Genomic DNA, 19,003 nt, shown 5'->3' with positions numbered 1-19,003 from the left:
CAATCAATAAAACAAGGATTGTATATAGAACAATATCGGACCTCTGAAAAGTCTAAGCATGCATATGTACTCAGTACTTGGTTTTGGCCCCTTTTGCAGCAATTACTGCCTCAATGCGGCGTGGCATGGAAGCTATCAGCCTGTGGCACTGCTGAGGTGTTATGGAAGACCAGGATGCTTCAATAGCGGCCTTCAGCTCTTCTGCATTGTTCGGTCTCATGTCTCTCATCTTTCTCTTGGCAATGCCGTATAGATTTTCTATGGGGTTCAGGTCAGGCGAGTTTGCTGGCCAATCAAGCACAGTAATCCCACGGTCATTGAACTAGGTTTTGGTGCTTTTGGCAGTGTGGGCAGGTGCCAAGTCCTGCTGGAAAATGAAGTCAGCATCCCCATACATAAATTTTGTCTGCGGAAGGAAGCATGAAGTGCTCCAAAATCTCCTGGTAGACGGCTGCGTTGACCCTGGACTTAATGAAGCACAGTGGACCAACACCAGCAGATGACATGGCTCCCCAAATAAACACAGACTGTGGAAACTTCACACTGGACTTCAAGAATCTTGCAGTGTGTGCCTCCCCATTCTTCCTCCATACTCTGGGTCCCTGGTATCCAAATGAGATGCAAAAGTTGCCCCCATCTGAAAAGAGGATTTTGGACCACTGAACAACAAACCAGGTCTGTTTTTCTTTAGCCCAGCTAAGACGCTTCTGACGTTGTTTGTTGTTCAGGAGCGGCTTGACAAGAGGAATACGACATTTGAAGCCCATGTCCAGGATCCGTCTGTGTGTTGTGGCTCTTGATGCACTGACTCCAGCCTCAGTCCACTCCTTGTGAAAGTCCCCAACACTTTTGAATGGCTTTTTTCTGACAATCCTCTCCAGGCTGCGGTCATCCCTGCTGCTTGTGCACCTTTTTCTTCCACACTTTTCCCTTCCACATAACTTTCTATTAATGTGCTTTGATACAGCACTTTGGGAACATCCAACTTCTTTTGCAATGACCTTTTGAGGCTTTCCCTCCTTATGGAGGGTGTCAATGATGGTTTTCTGCACAACTGTCAGGTCAGCAGTCTTTCCCATGATTGTGATTCCTACTGAACCAGACTGAGGGACCATTTAAAGGCTCAGGAACCCTTTGCAGGTGTTATGGCTTAATTATCTGATTAGAGTGGGACACTTTGAGCCTAGAATATTGCACCTTTTCACAATATTCTAATTTTCTGAGATTGTGGATTGGGGGTTTTCATGAGCTGTAAGCCATAATCATCACAATTATGACAAATCACGGCTTGAACTATCTTGCTTTGCATGTAATGAGTCTATCTCATATATTAGTTTCACCTTTTAAGTTGCATTACTGAAATAAATGAACTTTTGCACGATATTCTAATTTTTTGAGTTTCACCTGGAGCTCTTTATTAGGTGGGCTCACAGTCAAAAACAGGCTCAGTTATTTGCTTCTCAGTTTAGAAACATGTAAAAAAGACATCTCCATAGTGTAGCATATAATAATTGAAAAAAAAGTCAAATTATTGCACTCACAAAGCTAACTGGTAGCACTATCATATCAAAAATAGAATCTTTGTGCAATGCCCTCCATAAAGGCTCAGCAGAAATCAAAGACTCCAAAATAAGAGACACAACTGCGTTCTACCATTGCACAAGAGGATATAATAAAAACCTGTTACTAGGAATAGTCTCCTCCTTCCAGTCCAAGTTATGCAGTACTATACACGATTTGCTCAGGATTAGTATGAAACAAAAATAATATAGTGTAATATCATTGTATATATCCATAATTATGTAAAGGATGTTACTCATAAAATAGTAAAATATCAAGCCAACTCATGCCTATGTCCCTGGCTACCTGACATACTGTATATACCCCTTCTTAAAGAAGCGGCTGCAAATAGCTACAGTATCTCCACAAGGAAAAGAAAAAGGTGTTGTATGACCAATAGTCACCAGTAAACTCTTACACAAGGGGGGGCTTACCAGACCATGGTGACTCTTTTCCTTAGGTAAGGAGAGTCAGAAACCATTTTATCCATATATTGATGATCAATTCCTTCTTTAATGAAAAGTGTTAAAGGTCGTAAATTAAAAAAACAAAACACAAACTGGCCATTGTAAGCACCCCCTGCCAGTGTTAAATGGTTTGTCACATCTGATACAGTACATTTGACGGACAGCTTGTTCTTTTGAAAAACAACAGACTTACTGTCCAGATCACCAGATGAAAAAAGAAGAAAGAAAGCCTACAAAAAGAAAACAAATGCAGCCACCACATCTAAGAATTGGTAAGCTGCAATATAATAAATGTTTGTGTTTGGGTTTAATACTGCTTTCCGCTTTAATGCGGCTATGCAGTCAAAAGGAAATAGTTGGATCAATTTTTATATACAATAATAGACGTATTGCAATCTGCCCGATGGGGCGTATTTATAAAACAGTGAATATGACTTTGCTGGTGAATTAATAGCAAACGTTCACTGGTGGTTATTCAATCACTGTTATTTAAACCACATGAACTTGGAAGATTCACTTGCAGTGAATGTTTGATTAATATCAGATTCAATGCTTTAGAAATATCCCTCTGTGTCCAAATTGTATGGTTTAACTGCAGAAAAGTGTGGTCAATGGCCAGACTGTGGTGTCTGACAGAGATGTGTAAATGTCAGGACTGGCAGGCAAGAAACTTCCAAACACTGTATAAACAATATTTCAACCGTGTACTAACGTGAATTATCTGATACTCCACAGTAACCTAACACTGCAGTCTCTGAGTCTGTTAAAAAGTACATGCTTGGAATGTTTTAATAATTATCACTTCATTAAAGAACACTGCGCCCCCTGACACCTTATAAATACACAAAAATAATAAAAACACATTTTACTAGTCTGTGATTAGGCCTCTAAATGACAATTGTTCCATTAAACCATTGGTGAAATAACTTCATTTGTTACTGTGCACCCTATAAACATTGCTGAAGACTGCGTCCTGGTTCGTTTGTCATATCTGAACACAGGGAACTTAACATTTCAATAGAGACTGCGAAACCTAGTAACTGCCTATTCATCAAATATAACCTATTCATCAAATTGGTCAATAACAAAAAAATATTATGAATGTATTTTCTTAAGTGGGAATTACAGGATTAATTCAAGTGTAATACCTGATACAAATACATGTATTATATATTATTATTTATTTATTTTAGGTACTTATATAGCGCCGCCAATTTACCCAGCTCTTTACATATATATTGTACATTCACATCAGTCCCTAACCCTCAAGGGGCGTACAATCTAAGGTTCCTAACTCACATTCATACATACACATACTAGGACCAATATAGACAGGAGCCAATTCACCTACCAGCATATCTATGGCGTTTGGGAAACCGGAGTACCTGGAAGGAAACCCACGCAGTCACAGGGAGAACATGCAAACTCCAGGCCTGTACACTCCCTAGTACTGCCAGGCAGAAGTGCTAACCATTTAGCCACTGTGCTGCCCTATATATATATATATATATATATATATATATATATATATATATATATATATATATACAGTTGTGTTCAAAATAATAGCAGTGTGTTGAAAAAAGTGAATAAAGCTCAAAATCCTTCTAATAGCTTTTATTTCCATACACACAAGTGCATTCGGAACACTACATGTTCTATTCCAAATCAAAACATGAAGAAAAATATACAAATTTGTGTTGTTCCTCTAAAAAAAAATTAAAGAAAAGTGATTATTAGACTGTTCAAAAAAAGTGCAGTGTTTGTATTCTTCTTTACAAACTCAAACATTCACTATATAAACTGAAAAATGTTTGAAGATTTTGCTTTCCTTTGAATCACTTAATGAATATTTAGTTGTATAAGCACTGTTTCTGAAAACTGCTGTACATCTGTGTTGCATGGAGTCAACCAACTTCTGGCACCTGTGAACAGATATTCCAGCCCATATTTCTTGGTTTTGCCTCAGAAACTGCATTTTTGATGTCACCCCACAAGTTTTTTATTGGATTAAGATCCGGGGATTGGGCTGGCCACTCCATAACGTCAATCTTGTTGGTCTGGAACCAAGATGTTGTACGTTTACTGGTGTGTTTGGGGTCGTTGTCTTGTTGGAACACCCATTTCAAGGGCATTTCCTCTTTAGCATAAGGCAGCATGACCTCTTCAAGTATTCTGATGTATTCAAACTGATCCATGATCCCTGGTATGCAAAAAATAGGCCCAACACCGTAGTATGAGAAACATCCCCATATCATGATGCTTGCGCAACCATGCTTCACTGTCTTCACAGTGTACTGTGGCTTGAATTCAGTGTTTGGGGGTCGTCTGACAAACTGTCTCCGGCCACTAGACCCAAAAAGAACAATCTTACTTTCATCAGTCCACAAAATGTTGCACCATTTCTCTTTAGGCCAGTCAATGTGCTCTTCGGCAAATTGTAACCTCTTCAGCATGTCTTTTTTTCAACAGTGGGACTTTGCAGGGGCTTCTTACAGATAGCTTGGCTTCTCATAGGCGTCTTCTAATTGTAACAGTACTCACAGGTAACTTTAGACCTTCTTTGATCTTCCTGGAGATGATTGTTGGCTGAGTCCTTGCCATTTTGGCTATTCTTCTATCCATTCAAATGGTAGTTTTTCGCTTTCTTCCACGTCTTTCAGGTTTTGGTTGCCATTTTAAAGCATTTACGATAATTTTAGCTGAGCAGCCTATCATTTTCTGCACTTTTTTATATGTTTTCCCCTCTCCAATCAACTTTTTAATCAAGGTACGCTGTTCTTCTGAATAATGTCTGGAACGACCCATTTTCCTGAGAATTTCAGAGAGAAATGCACTGTAACCAGCATGTACAACATTTGCTGCCTTCCTTCCTTAAATAAGGGCAATAGTTGCCATCTGTTTTTCAAAGAATGAATGACCTCAGTGGAATAGAACTCCACACTGATATTATTTTGAACATGCCCCTTTCAATTAGTGATTCAATTACACAGAATCAGCAGCATGCATGTCATGACTGTTGGGTCTGTTGGATTTCTATTACTCTACTACACCTGCTAGAAAATTATTTGCCATGTAGAAATATCATGTCTACCAAAAACAGTGATTCATCAGGTTAGTGATGTCTGACTGCTATTATTTTGAACACAACTGTATATATATAATATATATACACACACACACACAGTGGGGAAAATAACTATTTGATCCCCTACAAATTTTGTTTGCCCACTTACAAAGAAATTAGGGGTCTATAATTTTTATTATAGGTGTATTTTAAGACAGAATAGAGACAGAATGTCAACCAAAAATCCAGAAAAAACACATTATATAAAAGTTATACATTGAGTTACAATTCAGTATTTAATCCCCTACCAACCTACAATAATTCTGGCTCCCACAGACTGGCTATGTGCTCATGTGGTACATATATTAGTCCTGTCAATTTAAGAAGGTGCTCCTAATGACAACTCGTTATGTGTATAAAAGATACCTGTCCTCAGAACCTCTTTCTTGGGCACCACCATGGTCAAGACCAAATAGCCGTCAAAGGATGTCAGGGAGAAATATTGTAGACCTTTACAAGGCTGGAATGGGCTACAAGACCATCAGCAAGAAGCTTGGTGAGAAGGAGACAACTGTTGGAATGATTATTTGGAAATGAAAGAAATACAAAATAACCATTAATCACCCTTGGTCTGGAGCTCCATGCAAGATTTTGCCTCATGGAGTAAGGATGATCGTGAAAAAAGTGATCAGCCCAGAACTACATGGGAGGAGCTTGTGAATGATCTCAAGGCAGTTGGGACCACAGTCACCAAACAAACCATTGGTAACACAATACACCACCATGGATTGAAATCCTGCAGTGCCCGCAAGGTCCCCCTCCTCAAGAAGGCACATGTACAGGCCCATCTGAAGTTTGCCATAAAAACATTAAAATGATTCAAGAAGGATTGAGAGAAAGTACTGTGGTCAGATAAGACTAAATTAAGCTCCTTGGCAATAATGTTTGGAGGAAGAAAAATGCGGACTATGACCCTAAGAACACCATCCCTACAGTAAAGCATAGAGGTGGAAACATTATGCTTTTGGGGTGGTTTCTCTGCTAAAGAAACAGGCCAACTATGCCACACTGATGGGCCAATGGACGGGGTCATGTATTGTTAAAATCTTGGATGGGAACCTTCTTTCCTCAGCAAGAACACTGAGGATGGGTCTTCCAGCATGGCATTGACCCAAAACATACAAGGCAACAAAGGAGTGGCTCAGGAAGAAGCAAATTAAGGTCATGGAGTGGCCTTACAAGTCTCCAGACCTTAATCCTATAAGAAATTTATGGAGGTAGCTGAAACTTCGAGTTGCCAAGTGACATCCAAGAAACCTTAAGGATTTAGAGAAGATCTGCAAAAAGGAAAGGAAACTGTTGCTGTAACTGCGTAAAAAGTGTTTGTTAGAGTTTGGATTTATTTATTAGTCAAATCCATCTAAATCTGTTAGTGCATCTAACATTAGACTCTCTCCAGATTGACAATGCTGCTGATGCTGATGAAGGTGGCTCCGATGCTCCTTCATCTAGAGTGTAGACATCCTAAGACCAGAAGTGTGTTACTGGCTGGATCACCGGGTTAAAACAAGGGAAAAAAGCCTAAAACAATGAATGCAGTCACCACATTTAAGGATTGGTAAGCTGCAATATATTACATTTTTGTTTTTGGGTTTAACAGCGTGTGCGTATATTTTGCCTTAGCAGTTTAATTTTAGGACTGCAAACCCAAATTTTATACAGTGGTAATTGGAGAAGTCTGGTGGGTTGAGATATTGTTAATTTCCTTATTCTCCTTTGGGAATTTCCAGTGGTGAGCTTTACCCGCTGTACTTCCTTTTTGGTTTCCCTCCTGTCTTTAATTCCCACTACAGGTATTTCCACTTCTTATTTAGGTTGCATTCCAGTAAAATAATTTAAAACCCCAGAGGGTGGATTGAGATCCCCTTGTAATTGCAGCAGCAGCTATAGCCCTGAGACCGGTCAGATCATGCCTACACATGCAATTGACTTCTATAGGCAACTAAACCCTTCTCTAGGGAAAGAGTCCCAAAGGCAAGGTCTTTGGGATGTCTTCTCTTCTCATAATACAAGGCTACTTAAAGCAGAGCTCCACCGAAAAGCGGAAGTTCTGCTTTAAGTTCTGGTTCCCCACTTCCCGTGAGGAATTGGCACCTTTGGGGAGCAGGTACCCAATTTTAGCAGGATTGCCTAGGTGATTGGAAGCGGACGTTGTTCTCCCCCCCTCCCTCCCCATAGTTTTATGGGACACGTGACAGGTCCCAGAAGACTACGGGACCATTCAAAAGGTGCATCACTACTCACAGATGCACACTGGGCACCCGGTTGTGAAGCCGCAAGCTGTCACAGCCGGGTGCCCACACTTAAGATGCCGGTACCAGGGAGAGAGGACAGCCAGTGAAACTGGCTGCAGTGAGCACACCACTGGATTGTGGGACAGGTGAGTGGCTGTTTTTTAAAAGTGAGCAGCTACAGTTTTTGTAGTTTTTGGCTTTTATTTTTTTTAGCATTGACTGCAGCTCCACTTTAAAGTGTTACTAAACCCAGGACCCTGCGTTCACTATATCTGGTCTCCAACAGTACACAGAACATGGAAATGCAATTATTTTAGTAAATATAAACTGCTACATACCTTTTCTGATCAGCAATTAGAGCAGTCTTGTGACTTCTGTCAGTGTTCAGCAGAGCACTGGTTAAAGCTTGTAGGAGGAGTTTTCTCTAGGAGGATGTAGAACCCCTGACCTCTGTCTGGGTAGTGCTGATTGGTCTTGTGCTGATCACATGCACTCTCCCAAGAAAAAATAAACCTCTCTAGCAATACACAACAAACAATCAGGAGATAAGAGGGAGACACTGGAAGAAAGGGAGGATCAGAGAAGACAGGATCGAACATCCTTTTTACACAATGCAGAGGATTAACCCCTTAGGTTCCACAGTGAGTATAACAAGCATTCTTTAGCATATATACAGACTGATTTTACTGTCGTGGGTTTAGTAACACTTCAATAAATATATAATTAAAACAACTTAAATATTCTATCCATTTCTCTATATACTGTAGATTCCTTTACATCAACTTTGATTATACAGCATTACCTTAGCAACATGATTATCCTATCATAATTTTTTTAATAGATGGATAAAATTAATTTTGTCCAAAGCTGGTCACGATACAACAATAAGGTGCAAGCTTTGCAGCAGACACTTGGACTTTCAGCACTGCAAAAATCAGAGGTAACTAATAAATTTCTACTTTGCATATTCTAGATTCCTCCCATATTATTTACATTGTGTTTTGCAATCAAAATTTTACTCCTGGTATACCTGTAATTTTGTTTTGTTTTAGAAGAAGGAGCTGAATTCCAAATGGGTCACCTACGATTCACAAGTCCAGTCTCTTAAGAAGAAGCTTGAAATGTATCCTCCTGAGAACTCTTTGGTAAAGTTATTATTAATGGAAAACAAATTAATCTTTTTGGGACTCCTAATGCTTAGGTTTGTCCATCCAAAATATATTCTCTATCCTCTACTAGCATACCTTCATTCTGTGCATTTGGAGGCTTCCCTAGTAATAGTGGAGCCAATAAAAGCCTTTTCAAGGACAGGGAATGATTCCCCATATTCCCCTCACTGGGGCAATACAGACCTTTCCAGGCCTTTGGACCCCCTACACCAACAAATTCTGTTTTTGGATAGTGGGGGTAAGGCCTGCCACTATCCAGCTGATAGCTTGGAAAGTCACCATTTGGGTGGGACCCTATCAGAAGCCTGCTCTGTAAACGTTCCCACCCTGAGACTTTATACTTTCTGAATAAAAGCCCAGCACCAACTACATTTTTAAATAATTATTATCTTCTCTTACTGCTGTTAGAACATCATTTTTACTTACTATGAGGCTTTTTTATTAGCTACACTGAGTGCTGCCCGAATGTGAATGTTGAACTAGGTGGACTAGAGTCTTTTTTTAACCTCATTAACTATGTAACTATGCAGTGGGAAACCTACTTCTGGCTTCCAGCTGCATTGGAAGGGGGTCTGTTACCAGACCCAGTCTCATCTGGACCCATTCGTCAAGACTGAGCGATCGCAGAGGTGGTGGTGTCGGCCTGCTCCTTTTACCGCTGAGCACCTTCCAGGTCCTCCCTAACCCACCCTCTCTATCCTTCCCCTCCTTTGAGGCGCACTGCATCCGACTCTTCTCACCCACCCCCCTAAGGATCGCAGTGATCTACAGACCTCCTGGGTCCATACCCCACTTCCTGGACAACTTCGCCGCCTGGCTCCCCTTCTTCCTCTCCTCTGAGCTACCGACCATCATCCTCGGGGACTTCAACATCCCCATCAACGACAACAACCCGGCCACTTCCCAATTCCTCCACCTAACCTCCTCCTTCGCGCTCACACAGCACACGCAATCCTCCACCCACATCGAAGGGAACACCCTGGACCTCGTCTTCTCCCACCTCTGTACCCTCAACCAGTTCTCTAACACCCCCTTCCCTCTCTCTGACCACCACCTCATCACGTTCTCCATCTCCCCTTCCCCCAACCCCCCCCCCCCAAAAACGCCAAACCATCACCAGCCGCATCTCCGCAACCTGAACTCGGCCCTCCTCCACTCAGCCGCCGACCGCCTACACGACAGCATCCTCCCACTGTCATGTCCTGACATAGCCACCACCTTGTACAACGACTCACTGTCAGCTGCCCTAGACTCTCTGGCACCCCTAACCACACGCATCATCAAACCCAGGCCGCTTCAACCATGGCAGAATGACAGCACTAAACGCCTCAAACGTCGCAGTCGCGCACTGGAGAGACTGTGGCGCAAAACCAGGTCCCCTCACGCATTCTCCCTCTACAAATCTGCCTTCCTCACTTACACCTCCTCCCTCCACGCCGCCAAGCAGGCCTACTTTGTTAACCTAATCAACACCCTCTCCTCCTGCCCTCGCCGACTCTTCTCCACCTTCAACTCCCTGCTCTCTCCCCCCCCTCCTCCACTCAGTACCTCACTCACCGCCCACGAGATTGCCACCCATTTCCGTAACAAGATTGACACTATCCGTAAGGACATTGTCAACTCGCAATCTACCTCCCCACCTAGACTCCCCACCCCCGTCACCCCTTCTTCTCCCCCCTCCTCTGCCCTCACAACCGCACTGCCCTCCACCTCTCCCAAGGTCCCGCCCACCGTAACCCCCCCTGCACTGCACTCCCTCAGCCCTGTCACTACTGAGGAAATCGTCAAGGTCCTCTCAGAAGCCCGCCTCACTACCTGCCCCCTGGACCCTATCCCCTCTCAACTCCTCCGGTCACCCCCCTCTTCCCTCATCCGCTCCCTCACCCACATCTTCAATCTCTCCCTCTCTACTGGCGCATTCCCCTCCCCCCTAAAGCACGCACATATCACCCCCATCCTCAAAAAGCCCTCCCTGGATTCCGCGGACCCCAACAACCTCAGACCCATCTCCCTGCTGCCACTCACCTCCAAGCTCCTTGAGCGCATAGTCTACGATCGCCTAAGCGCCCACCTTATGGACAATAACCTCCTTCACCCATTACAGTCCGGCTTCCGTCCCCTACACTCCACTGAAACTGCCCTCCTCAAAATCACTAACGACCTACTAAACGCCAAAGCCAAGGGCGACTACTCTGTCCTCCTTCTCCTGGACCTCTCTGCGGCCTTCGACACCCCCTCCTCCTTAATAAACTACTCTCCCTTGGCATCAGAGATACCGCTCTCTCCTGGTTCTCATCCTACCTATCCCGACGCTCCTTCAGCGTCACCTACAATGGTACCACCTCCCCCTCCCTCCCCCTCTCTGTTGGGGTCCCCCAAGGCTCTGTCCTTGGACCCCTTCTCTTCTCCATCTACACCTCCTCCCTGGGCACACTCATACACTCCCATGGCTTCAATTATCACCTCTATGCTGACGACACCCAAATCTACCTCTCCACCCCTCTCCTCACCCCCACTATCTCCGCCCGCATCACTCACCTCCTAAACGACATCTCAGACTGGATGTCGCTCCATTTCCTCAAGCTTAACCTCTCCAAAACCGAACTCCTCGTCTTTCCCCCTGCCCACACCCCCCCCCCCAGCCTATCCATCACCACCACCAACACCACTATCATTCCCGCCCCGCAAGCCAAAGTCCTTGGCGTCATTCTCGACTCGAACCTCTCCTTCCTCCCTCATGTCAAATCACTTGCAAACACCTGCAGGCTCCATCTCCGCAATATTGCCAAGATACGTGCCTTCCTCACCCCAGACACCACCATCTTGTACACTCCCTCATCATCTCACGCCTTGACTTCTGCAACTCTCTTCTCATTGGCCTACCCAAGTGCAGGCTCTCCCCGCTCCAGACCATCCTGAACTCAGCGGCCAGACTCATCCACCTCACCACCCGCTCCACCTCTGCCACCCCCCTCTGCCTCTCCCTCCACTGGCTCCCGATTGCCCAACGCATCAAATTTAAACTTCTAATCCTGACCTACAAAGCCGTTCATAACACTGCCCCTGACTACCTCACCAACCTGATCCCCAAGTACCACCCTACCCGTACCCTTCGCTCCTCACAGGACCTCCTTCTATCCTGCTCCCTGGTCTCCTCCTCCCATGCACGACTGCAGGACTTCTCCAGGTCCTCCCCTATCCTCTGGAACTCACTGCCCCAATCCATCCGACTGTCGCCTTCCCTCCCCACATTCAGGCGCTCCCTCAAAACCCATCTCTTCAGGGAAGCCTACCCCACCCTCACCTAACGGCCATCCTCCCTCATTCCTCCCACCACTTCATCCCCCTCAGCCACTTCATTCCCCTCAGCCACTTCCTATTGTTCCACTACCCCCTCCCTCCTAGATTGTAAGCTTGAAAGAGTAGGGCCCTCTTACCCCTGGTACGCTGTCTGTTTTTGTTGTACTGTGCCATGTATTGTCCCCCCTATTGTACAGCGCTGAGCAAACCCTTTGGCGCTATATAAACTCGATGTAATAATAATAATAATAATAATGCTGTGCCTCTGCCCCCTGCCTATGATTAGCAATTCATAAAACAGAATGGTGATGATGTGGCTATGATTTATGAATGGCTAAGCAGATGGAGAGAAACAGCACTGGAACTGGGATCTGTAATAGACCCCGTTCAAATGGGTGCTACACATTCTAGCAATATTCAGTGCTGCAAATTGAAATGATTTTTCTGTTCTAAAAGAAATTAGAGATGATAATACGTGTCTAAAAATATAAAACTGTGCCCAGTGTTGGGCTTTAAACTGTAGGTCATTAACAAGGGGAAAGTACATTTTCTCATTCCCTAGTCAATAACTGTTATAGAGAAGAATGGAAAACATGATGCTGCAATAGCTAAGTACATGCAAGAAAGTGTTTAGTGCATAGTAAGCTTGTAGTCATGTATTGAAAGGGGTAGGTTATCAGCAGGTAGGTTGCATACTACAAATTCAGCTACTGCTGCAACAGCTTTAGACCTTGCTTCTATATGTTCAGTCTTCAGATCATGATCTATGTACAGTATATACTCTACATATATACTGTACATATCCAACTCTCGCCGGTTCTTTGGGCCAGCTCTCTGATGCACTTTAGTGCCTTTTTTCCCATCTAATTTTCCTTGATTAAGGTCTCAAAGTCTTTCTTCAACCCTCGAAAATTGCTCAGTCTTAGGAGCAGTAGGTGACAGTACATGTGCATAGCTAATTTGTACACACTTACTAAGGCCAACTTATACAGGAACCAATTACCTACTAGCATCTCTTTGACATTTGGGAGGAAACCCACGTAAACACAGGATGAACATACAAATTCCATGCAGATAATATCCTGACCCAGATCCGAACCAAAGACCCCATTGCTGCAAGGCATAATTGGTAAGCCACTGTGCTGCCTAGATAATAATAATCTATATTAATAATTTGCAAACAGGTTTGTGGTAGACCAGTGTTCACAAACTTGCATATAACACTTGGGTTGAAAACATATAGTTTTTTTGTTTATGTGACGTTATAACAAATGTTCCTGCAGTAAGAAAATAACAAATATAGATCTCTCCCTCCCTCTCTCTCTCTCTCTCTCTCTCTCTCTCTCTCTGTATATATATATATATATATATATATATATATATATATATATATATATATGTGTGTGTGTGTGTGTGTGTGTGTGTGTGTGTGTGTGTGTGTGTTTCCAGTGAGTTCGCTCACTAGAAGCTCCAGCCCCATATGAAATAAGTTCCACAGAATGATGGGTTACCTTCACAGAGGTTTCCACCATCAGTTCAAACATGAAAATAAACAACTATAGCCTCCTGGCTTGCTTTGGCAATACCACTGGTCAGGCCTTCAGCTTAGTCCTTTGGCATGGTCTTTCAGACTGCCTTACAGCACCCTTGTGCTCACGTGCAACTTCTGCATCTTTTTCTCTGCTCTCTATGTAGAACTGGCCCATGCCCTGACCTGGGCAGGGAACCTCCTATTTTCCAGGTTCCAGCCCTGTGATCATAAAGGATGTGCACACTTGCACACACACACAACCTTCTGATCTCTGCCAAAACCTGGACACAGGGGTAGAGGCTTCTTCCCTCCCAAGAGTCTTCGAAGCCTCTGAACTCCAGAACCCAATTCAGCAGTTACAAACCCAGAAAAAAACTGAATAACCAAATTTCTCCACTCAGAAGCAACATTCTGGAGTCCCCAACCCATCCAGTATATAATATTAGCCTTAAAACAATGACAGTCTTTTTAGTGATCCAAATAAAACAGACCATGTCTGAATTAGAGTGACTCATAGCTAGGGGGAAGAGTATGTTTAATGTGAAGTGCGGGCTCACAGAATACTATATAAACATTAGAGTGTCAGATAAATAGTACTTGTGACTTGCAGTTCTCTGTGCGCCACCAAGTCTACAAATGTGCCCATTGCAGAGATGCCTTACATTGCTAGGACATTATATAAGCAGCGGAAGAGAGAGCTGGAGACCTGGCTCTGATTAAGGATAGGAATTTCTTGTAATTGGAACCTGAAATCACTATGCTTTGTATGAAAAAAATCACACTGAGCCTGGGAAATTCTAAAGGCTGCAGTATCATAGGACGTTTCTAACACAATGTTTCTTTTCTGCCCACAGCAGCTGACATTTCACAAGCCTGGCTATAAACAGGCAGATGACTCCTTTGTGTCTAGTCACCGGTACATAATTGGAAGAGAGCTGAATAAAGAAGTTCTAAAGCAACATGGACCCTCTGCAGTACACTTATTGGCGGAAAGCTATTTAGAAGGTTGGGATATAATGTTGCCACACTTCCATTACTAAATTATAAAAAAACAAAAAACACTGTCAATATAGAGTCCATCATTTTAAAGATTAATTCCAGGTATGGATATTTAAAACATAGTTACATTAGTTCAGCTGGGACCAATGTAATGATGTATATACCATACTTACCAGATGCCCCTGGAGGCTGGAAATCACTGAAGTAGACACCACTACATCAATGATTTCCAACTAAAGTAGGGGTGTTCATATCAGTGATTTCCAGCTTCCAGGGGCATTGGCCAGGTATGATATACATAGTTACATAGGTCCAAGCTGGACCAATGTACCTATAAATAACATACCGATGCCTCGAATATTTCAAATCCCCAGAACGCTGGACCGACTGCGTGAGCGCTGACAGCTCAGCACCCCCAGAGGTAAGTACAGTGGGGACTGGGGAGGGTGTATAGTGTTAGTTCACCTTTCTTTTTTTGTGTAATTGTGAACAAACACTTTATGTTTAGTAGTTATTTTTTTAAATCACCACCAGGGACTGTACTTGTATGAATGTGTGCTGGGGGCTGTTCCTTGCAATTGTCATTCCTATGCCCCCCCGGATACCCCAGCAACTGTGATTTTCTGGTGTTATGGGGTTAATGCGAGCAACTCTACCTGTCACAGGCACTTATCAAAAGTGCCAAATATGCCCACATTTTACGTCTCCCCCTGCATTAAAAAAAATTATACAACCAGTTCCCATGAAAAGCGCTCTGTGAATGAAGGAAGCAAACCTTTTATTCGTCTGCCCAGTCTGCATTCACAGTGTGCTTTTCATTGAAAAAACTAATAATACAGCAATTTCAATGGCGTAAGAGGTGGAAAGGATGGTCGTAGTTAGCACTAGTGCCAAGTACCTGTGACAAGTGGAGCTGATCATATTAACCCCTGCTACACAAGATCACAGCTATAGGGATATCTTGGTGGGGGGTCAGAGGACTGGGTTTGCAGAGAAAAGAGCAGCCACCAGGACAAAGGACCATCCGTAATTTATGTAAGTGCTGTTTCTGGTATTGATTTAAAAAATAAATCAATAAACTTCAGCTTTAAAGTGAACATGACCTGGCCTAAATTTGTTTTGTCAAATGCATGCAATTTTGTGAGCAGTAGAGGCTCTGATATTTGACACTGTGCCTTTGGTTTCAGGCACAGTCAGGGTTAATGGCAATAATAAACATGGTGTATTGCAAAAACAATTGGATTTAGCAAAATGTGCATAATGTTGTTTAGTTACACTGCAAAATGTTGGTGCATGTATAATATGACTGGCTGGCAAGGAGACCTTAATTATACTTTAGTATTGTTATTAATATTATTAATAATAACTGTGGTAGAAGTTTATTGTTCAAGTACAACATTGGTCTAGGTCAGGGGTGGGCAAACGGGTCTAGGTTGTACAATCTAGATCAGTGTTTCCCAACCTTTTTTCAGTCAAGGCACCCTTTAAAATTATGGACAGTCTTGAGGCACCCCATTCTAAAATAGGGTGCCTCAAGATTGTCCATAATTTTAAAAGCGCACCCCATTTTAAAATATGAGAAACTATTCTAATAGTTTTTATAATGCAGCAACATCCTTACTTGTAGGACACCCAACATTAGAGGTGATGTATTAACTAAAAGGCAGGCCTGTCCACCCACTGGCTTGTATACAATTTTTGGGCAATTTTTAGACATTTTACCAAGGCACCCTGAAGAACTCTCAAGGCACCCCAGGGTGCCTGGGCACCCTGGTTGAGAAAGGCTGATCTAGATTTAGCAAAATTATATAAAGTGAGAGCCTGCCCTAAACAATCCATTCACGTTGTATCCAGCCACGCAGCCAGTTTTTCTTTCAGTCATAAAGTATTACTGGAGGCAAAACTTTATTTAGTTTTAGATAGCGTACAGAGGGATTAAAGCACCTGTCAGGTTCTTTTTGCTATCTGTGCTCCTGTTTGGGAGATTCACAGATTTGCCCATTCTGTTTGTCCTCATTTTCTGTTTGCAGAAATTCCAGATTTTGGGTTATCACCAGAACAGCAATAGAGGAGAAATCTTCCAATGGGGATACTAGTTATGGTGACCCTGGTGACAACTACAGATTTCCTCCCATTTCCTGTTGCAGATATGGGAAAGGAAATGAATGGGAACTCTCCCCAATGGGACAGATAGCAAAAAAAAAAAAATCCTGGCAGGGGTCCTCCCTTACTCTATCCAAAATAAAAAAAAGGTTTATCTTCAATGCTACTTTAATTTGTTGTTTTCTTCATAACCCACCATATTTCTATCACCATCATAATGAATAAGGTTGAAAATTCAGTGCATCCAGGTACTATGAAAGGTTTTCTGCATAACAAATACAAGGGGCCCAAAAAATACTGGCAGATCTGAAGTTCTCACTCAAAATTGCTTTTTACTGATGTTTAAAATGATACTCCTAGAAACATCCATAATTTCTGGAGCTTTATTCAATGGCTACAGTAGCAGAATCTGTCATACTGCCTTTGCAACCAATAACAGACATCAGCGTATAGGCAGGTGCCTACTGCATATCACTATTCTGTTGTGTTTTGCCTGTGTTAATTAATATGGTGTAATATCACTTTAAATAGTTTGGCTAATTTCTGCAGGGGTTAGGTTGTATGTGACTTCTTCCTCTGCAGATGTGTCATATCCTGTGTCCTGGGGTGTAAATATCTGCAGAGAATGGTCCTTAGAGAGAGTCCCATGAGAGTAGAGCTGTGAGCACCGACTGCTGTAATTAAGCAAAGAAGTTGTTGGTATCTTTGGCTAACAAAAGTGCCTACTATGGGATAATTGTAACCTCTGTATATCTAAATAACCTTATGATAGGGATCAAAGCCTTTCAACCTCCTGGGTTAAGTTGCCTTGGGCTACCAGGTAACCCCTGTGTTTGAGTGTATTTGCAGGATACAATCTCAAGTAATGGTGGCCAGTGTGAAGAAGAAGCAGATGACAGTATTTAAGTATGGACAAATGTGGTTTGAGGTTGTCAGCAGGGCCGGATCTAGTCTATCTGATCTGGGGGTGCAGAAAAAAAAGTCAGGGGGCAGAATGTCAACACTGTCTGTGAGTCACTGACAGTCTGTCACAGTGTCACATCTTGGGAAACACTAGTATGTATTAGGCTACAGTATCATTAGAGTAGGATGATTAAACAGAACCTGTGCCCCTTTATATAAGATTTCCATATCAAAGTCCTCATCAGAGACCCCCTTTATATTGAGTTTCCATCAGCTTGCCCCCTTATATCAAGGTCCCCATCAGAGTGCTCCCTTACATCAGGTGCCTCCATCAGAGTACCCACTTACATCAGCTGTCCCTATCAGAGTGACCCCTTACATTAGATGTCTCCATCAGAGTGCCCCCTTACATCAGGTGCCTCCATCAGAGTATCCCTTTACATCAGCTGTCCCTATCAGAGTGCCCCCTTACTTCAGATGTCCCCATCAGAATGCTCCCTTACATCAGTGTTACTATCCAAACCCCTCCTTACATCAGGGTCCCCATCAGAGTCCCCCTTACATACGACCAGTTATCCCCATCAGAGTACCCCCTTACATAAGGTGCCTCTTTACCTCAAGGTCCACATCAGAGTGCCCCCTTACATCAGGTGTCCCTATAAGAGTGCCCCTTTATGTCAGATGTCCCCATCAGAGTGCTCCCTTACATCAGCGTCCCTATCCCAGACCCCCTTACATCAGGTGTCCCCATCAGATTATCCCTTTACATACGACCAGCTATCCCCATAAGAGTGCTCCCTTACATCAGGTGTCCCCATCAGAATGCCCCCTTACATCAGATGTTGACATCAGAGCACCCCCTTTCATCAGTGTCCCCATCTGAGCCCCCCTTTCATTAGGTTCCCCATCAGAGTTCCCCTTACATATGACCAGCCCCCTTACATCAACTGTCTGCATCAGACTGGCTCAAGCTCTCTCAAAAACCTGGGGGGGGGGGAACTAAAATCTGGGGGGGGGGGGGTACAGGCTACCCCAGCATCCTCCTAGAACACAGTGTATACACCTTTGCTAGTTAGTCAAATGTTCCTTAGAAGTACAACAGCAGAAAGAATGGACACGTTTTTAAGTCCGGACACTTTCACCTACTTCCAGTCCAGGACAATTTTTAGCTTTCAGCACTATCACACTTTAAAGCGGAGTTCCACTCACACTGTTAAAAAAAATTACAAGTCAGCAGCTGCAAAAACTGTAGCTGCTGACTTTTAAAAAACAGCCACTCACCTATCCCACAATCCCGCTGTGTCCTCCCCGCAGCCCGTTTCACTGGCTGTCCTGTGTTCCAGGTGCCGACATCTTCAGTGTGGGCACCCAGCTGTGACAGTTTGCGGCTTCACAGCCGGGTGCCCACTGCACATACACGAGAAGTGTTGCACTTCCTGAATGGTCCCGTAGTCTTCTGGGACCTGTCACATGTCCCAAAAGACTACAGGGAGGGAGGGAAGGAGGACAACTAATGCATCCGATCGCCTAGGTGATCGCAGCGGAAGTGGGAATGGGAGTGGCAGTGATCAGGACGCTTGTATGAAGATGATTAGGACATTAGCATGAGG

At 43.4% G+C, this 19,003-nt stretch overlaps 1 protein-coding gene across 1 annotated transcript in view; it reads left to right on the top strand.

Annotated features, from left to right (window-relative positions):
• Positions 1-8,229: 8,229 nt before the first annotated feature.
• LOC149469389 (uncharacterized) overlaps positions 8,230-19,003 on the top strand; it is a 119,018-nt gene continuing 108,244 nt past the window's right edge. Inside the window, exons 1-2 of the mRNA XM_089669318.1 lie at positions 8,230-8,328; positions 14,243-14,393. Of these exons, the coding sequence (XP_089525444.1) occupies positions 8,230-8,328; positions 14,243-14,393 (250 nt within the window). The remainder of the gene's footprint in view (positions 8,329-14,242; positions 14,394-19,003) is intronic.

The sequence above is a fragment of the Staurois parvus genome, unplaced genomic scaffold (assembly GCF_062004578.1).
Source record: "Staurois parvus isolate SC_StPar_1 unplaced genomic scaffold, SC_StPar_1.0 ptg000071l, whole genome shotgun sequence".
NCBI lineage: Eukaryota > Metazoa > Chordata > Amphibia > Anura > Ranidae > Staurois > Staurois parvus.
Note: the sequence above shows the minus strand (reverse complement) of the source record. Positions and strands in the feature narration are given on the sequence as shown.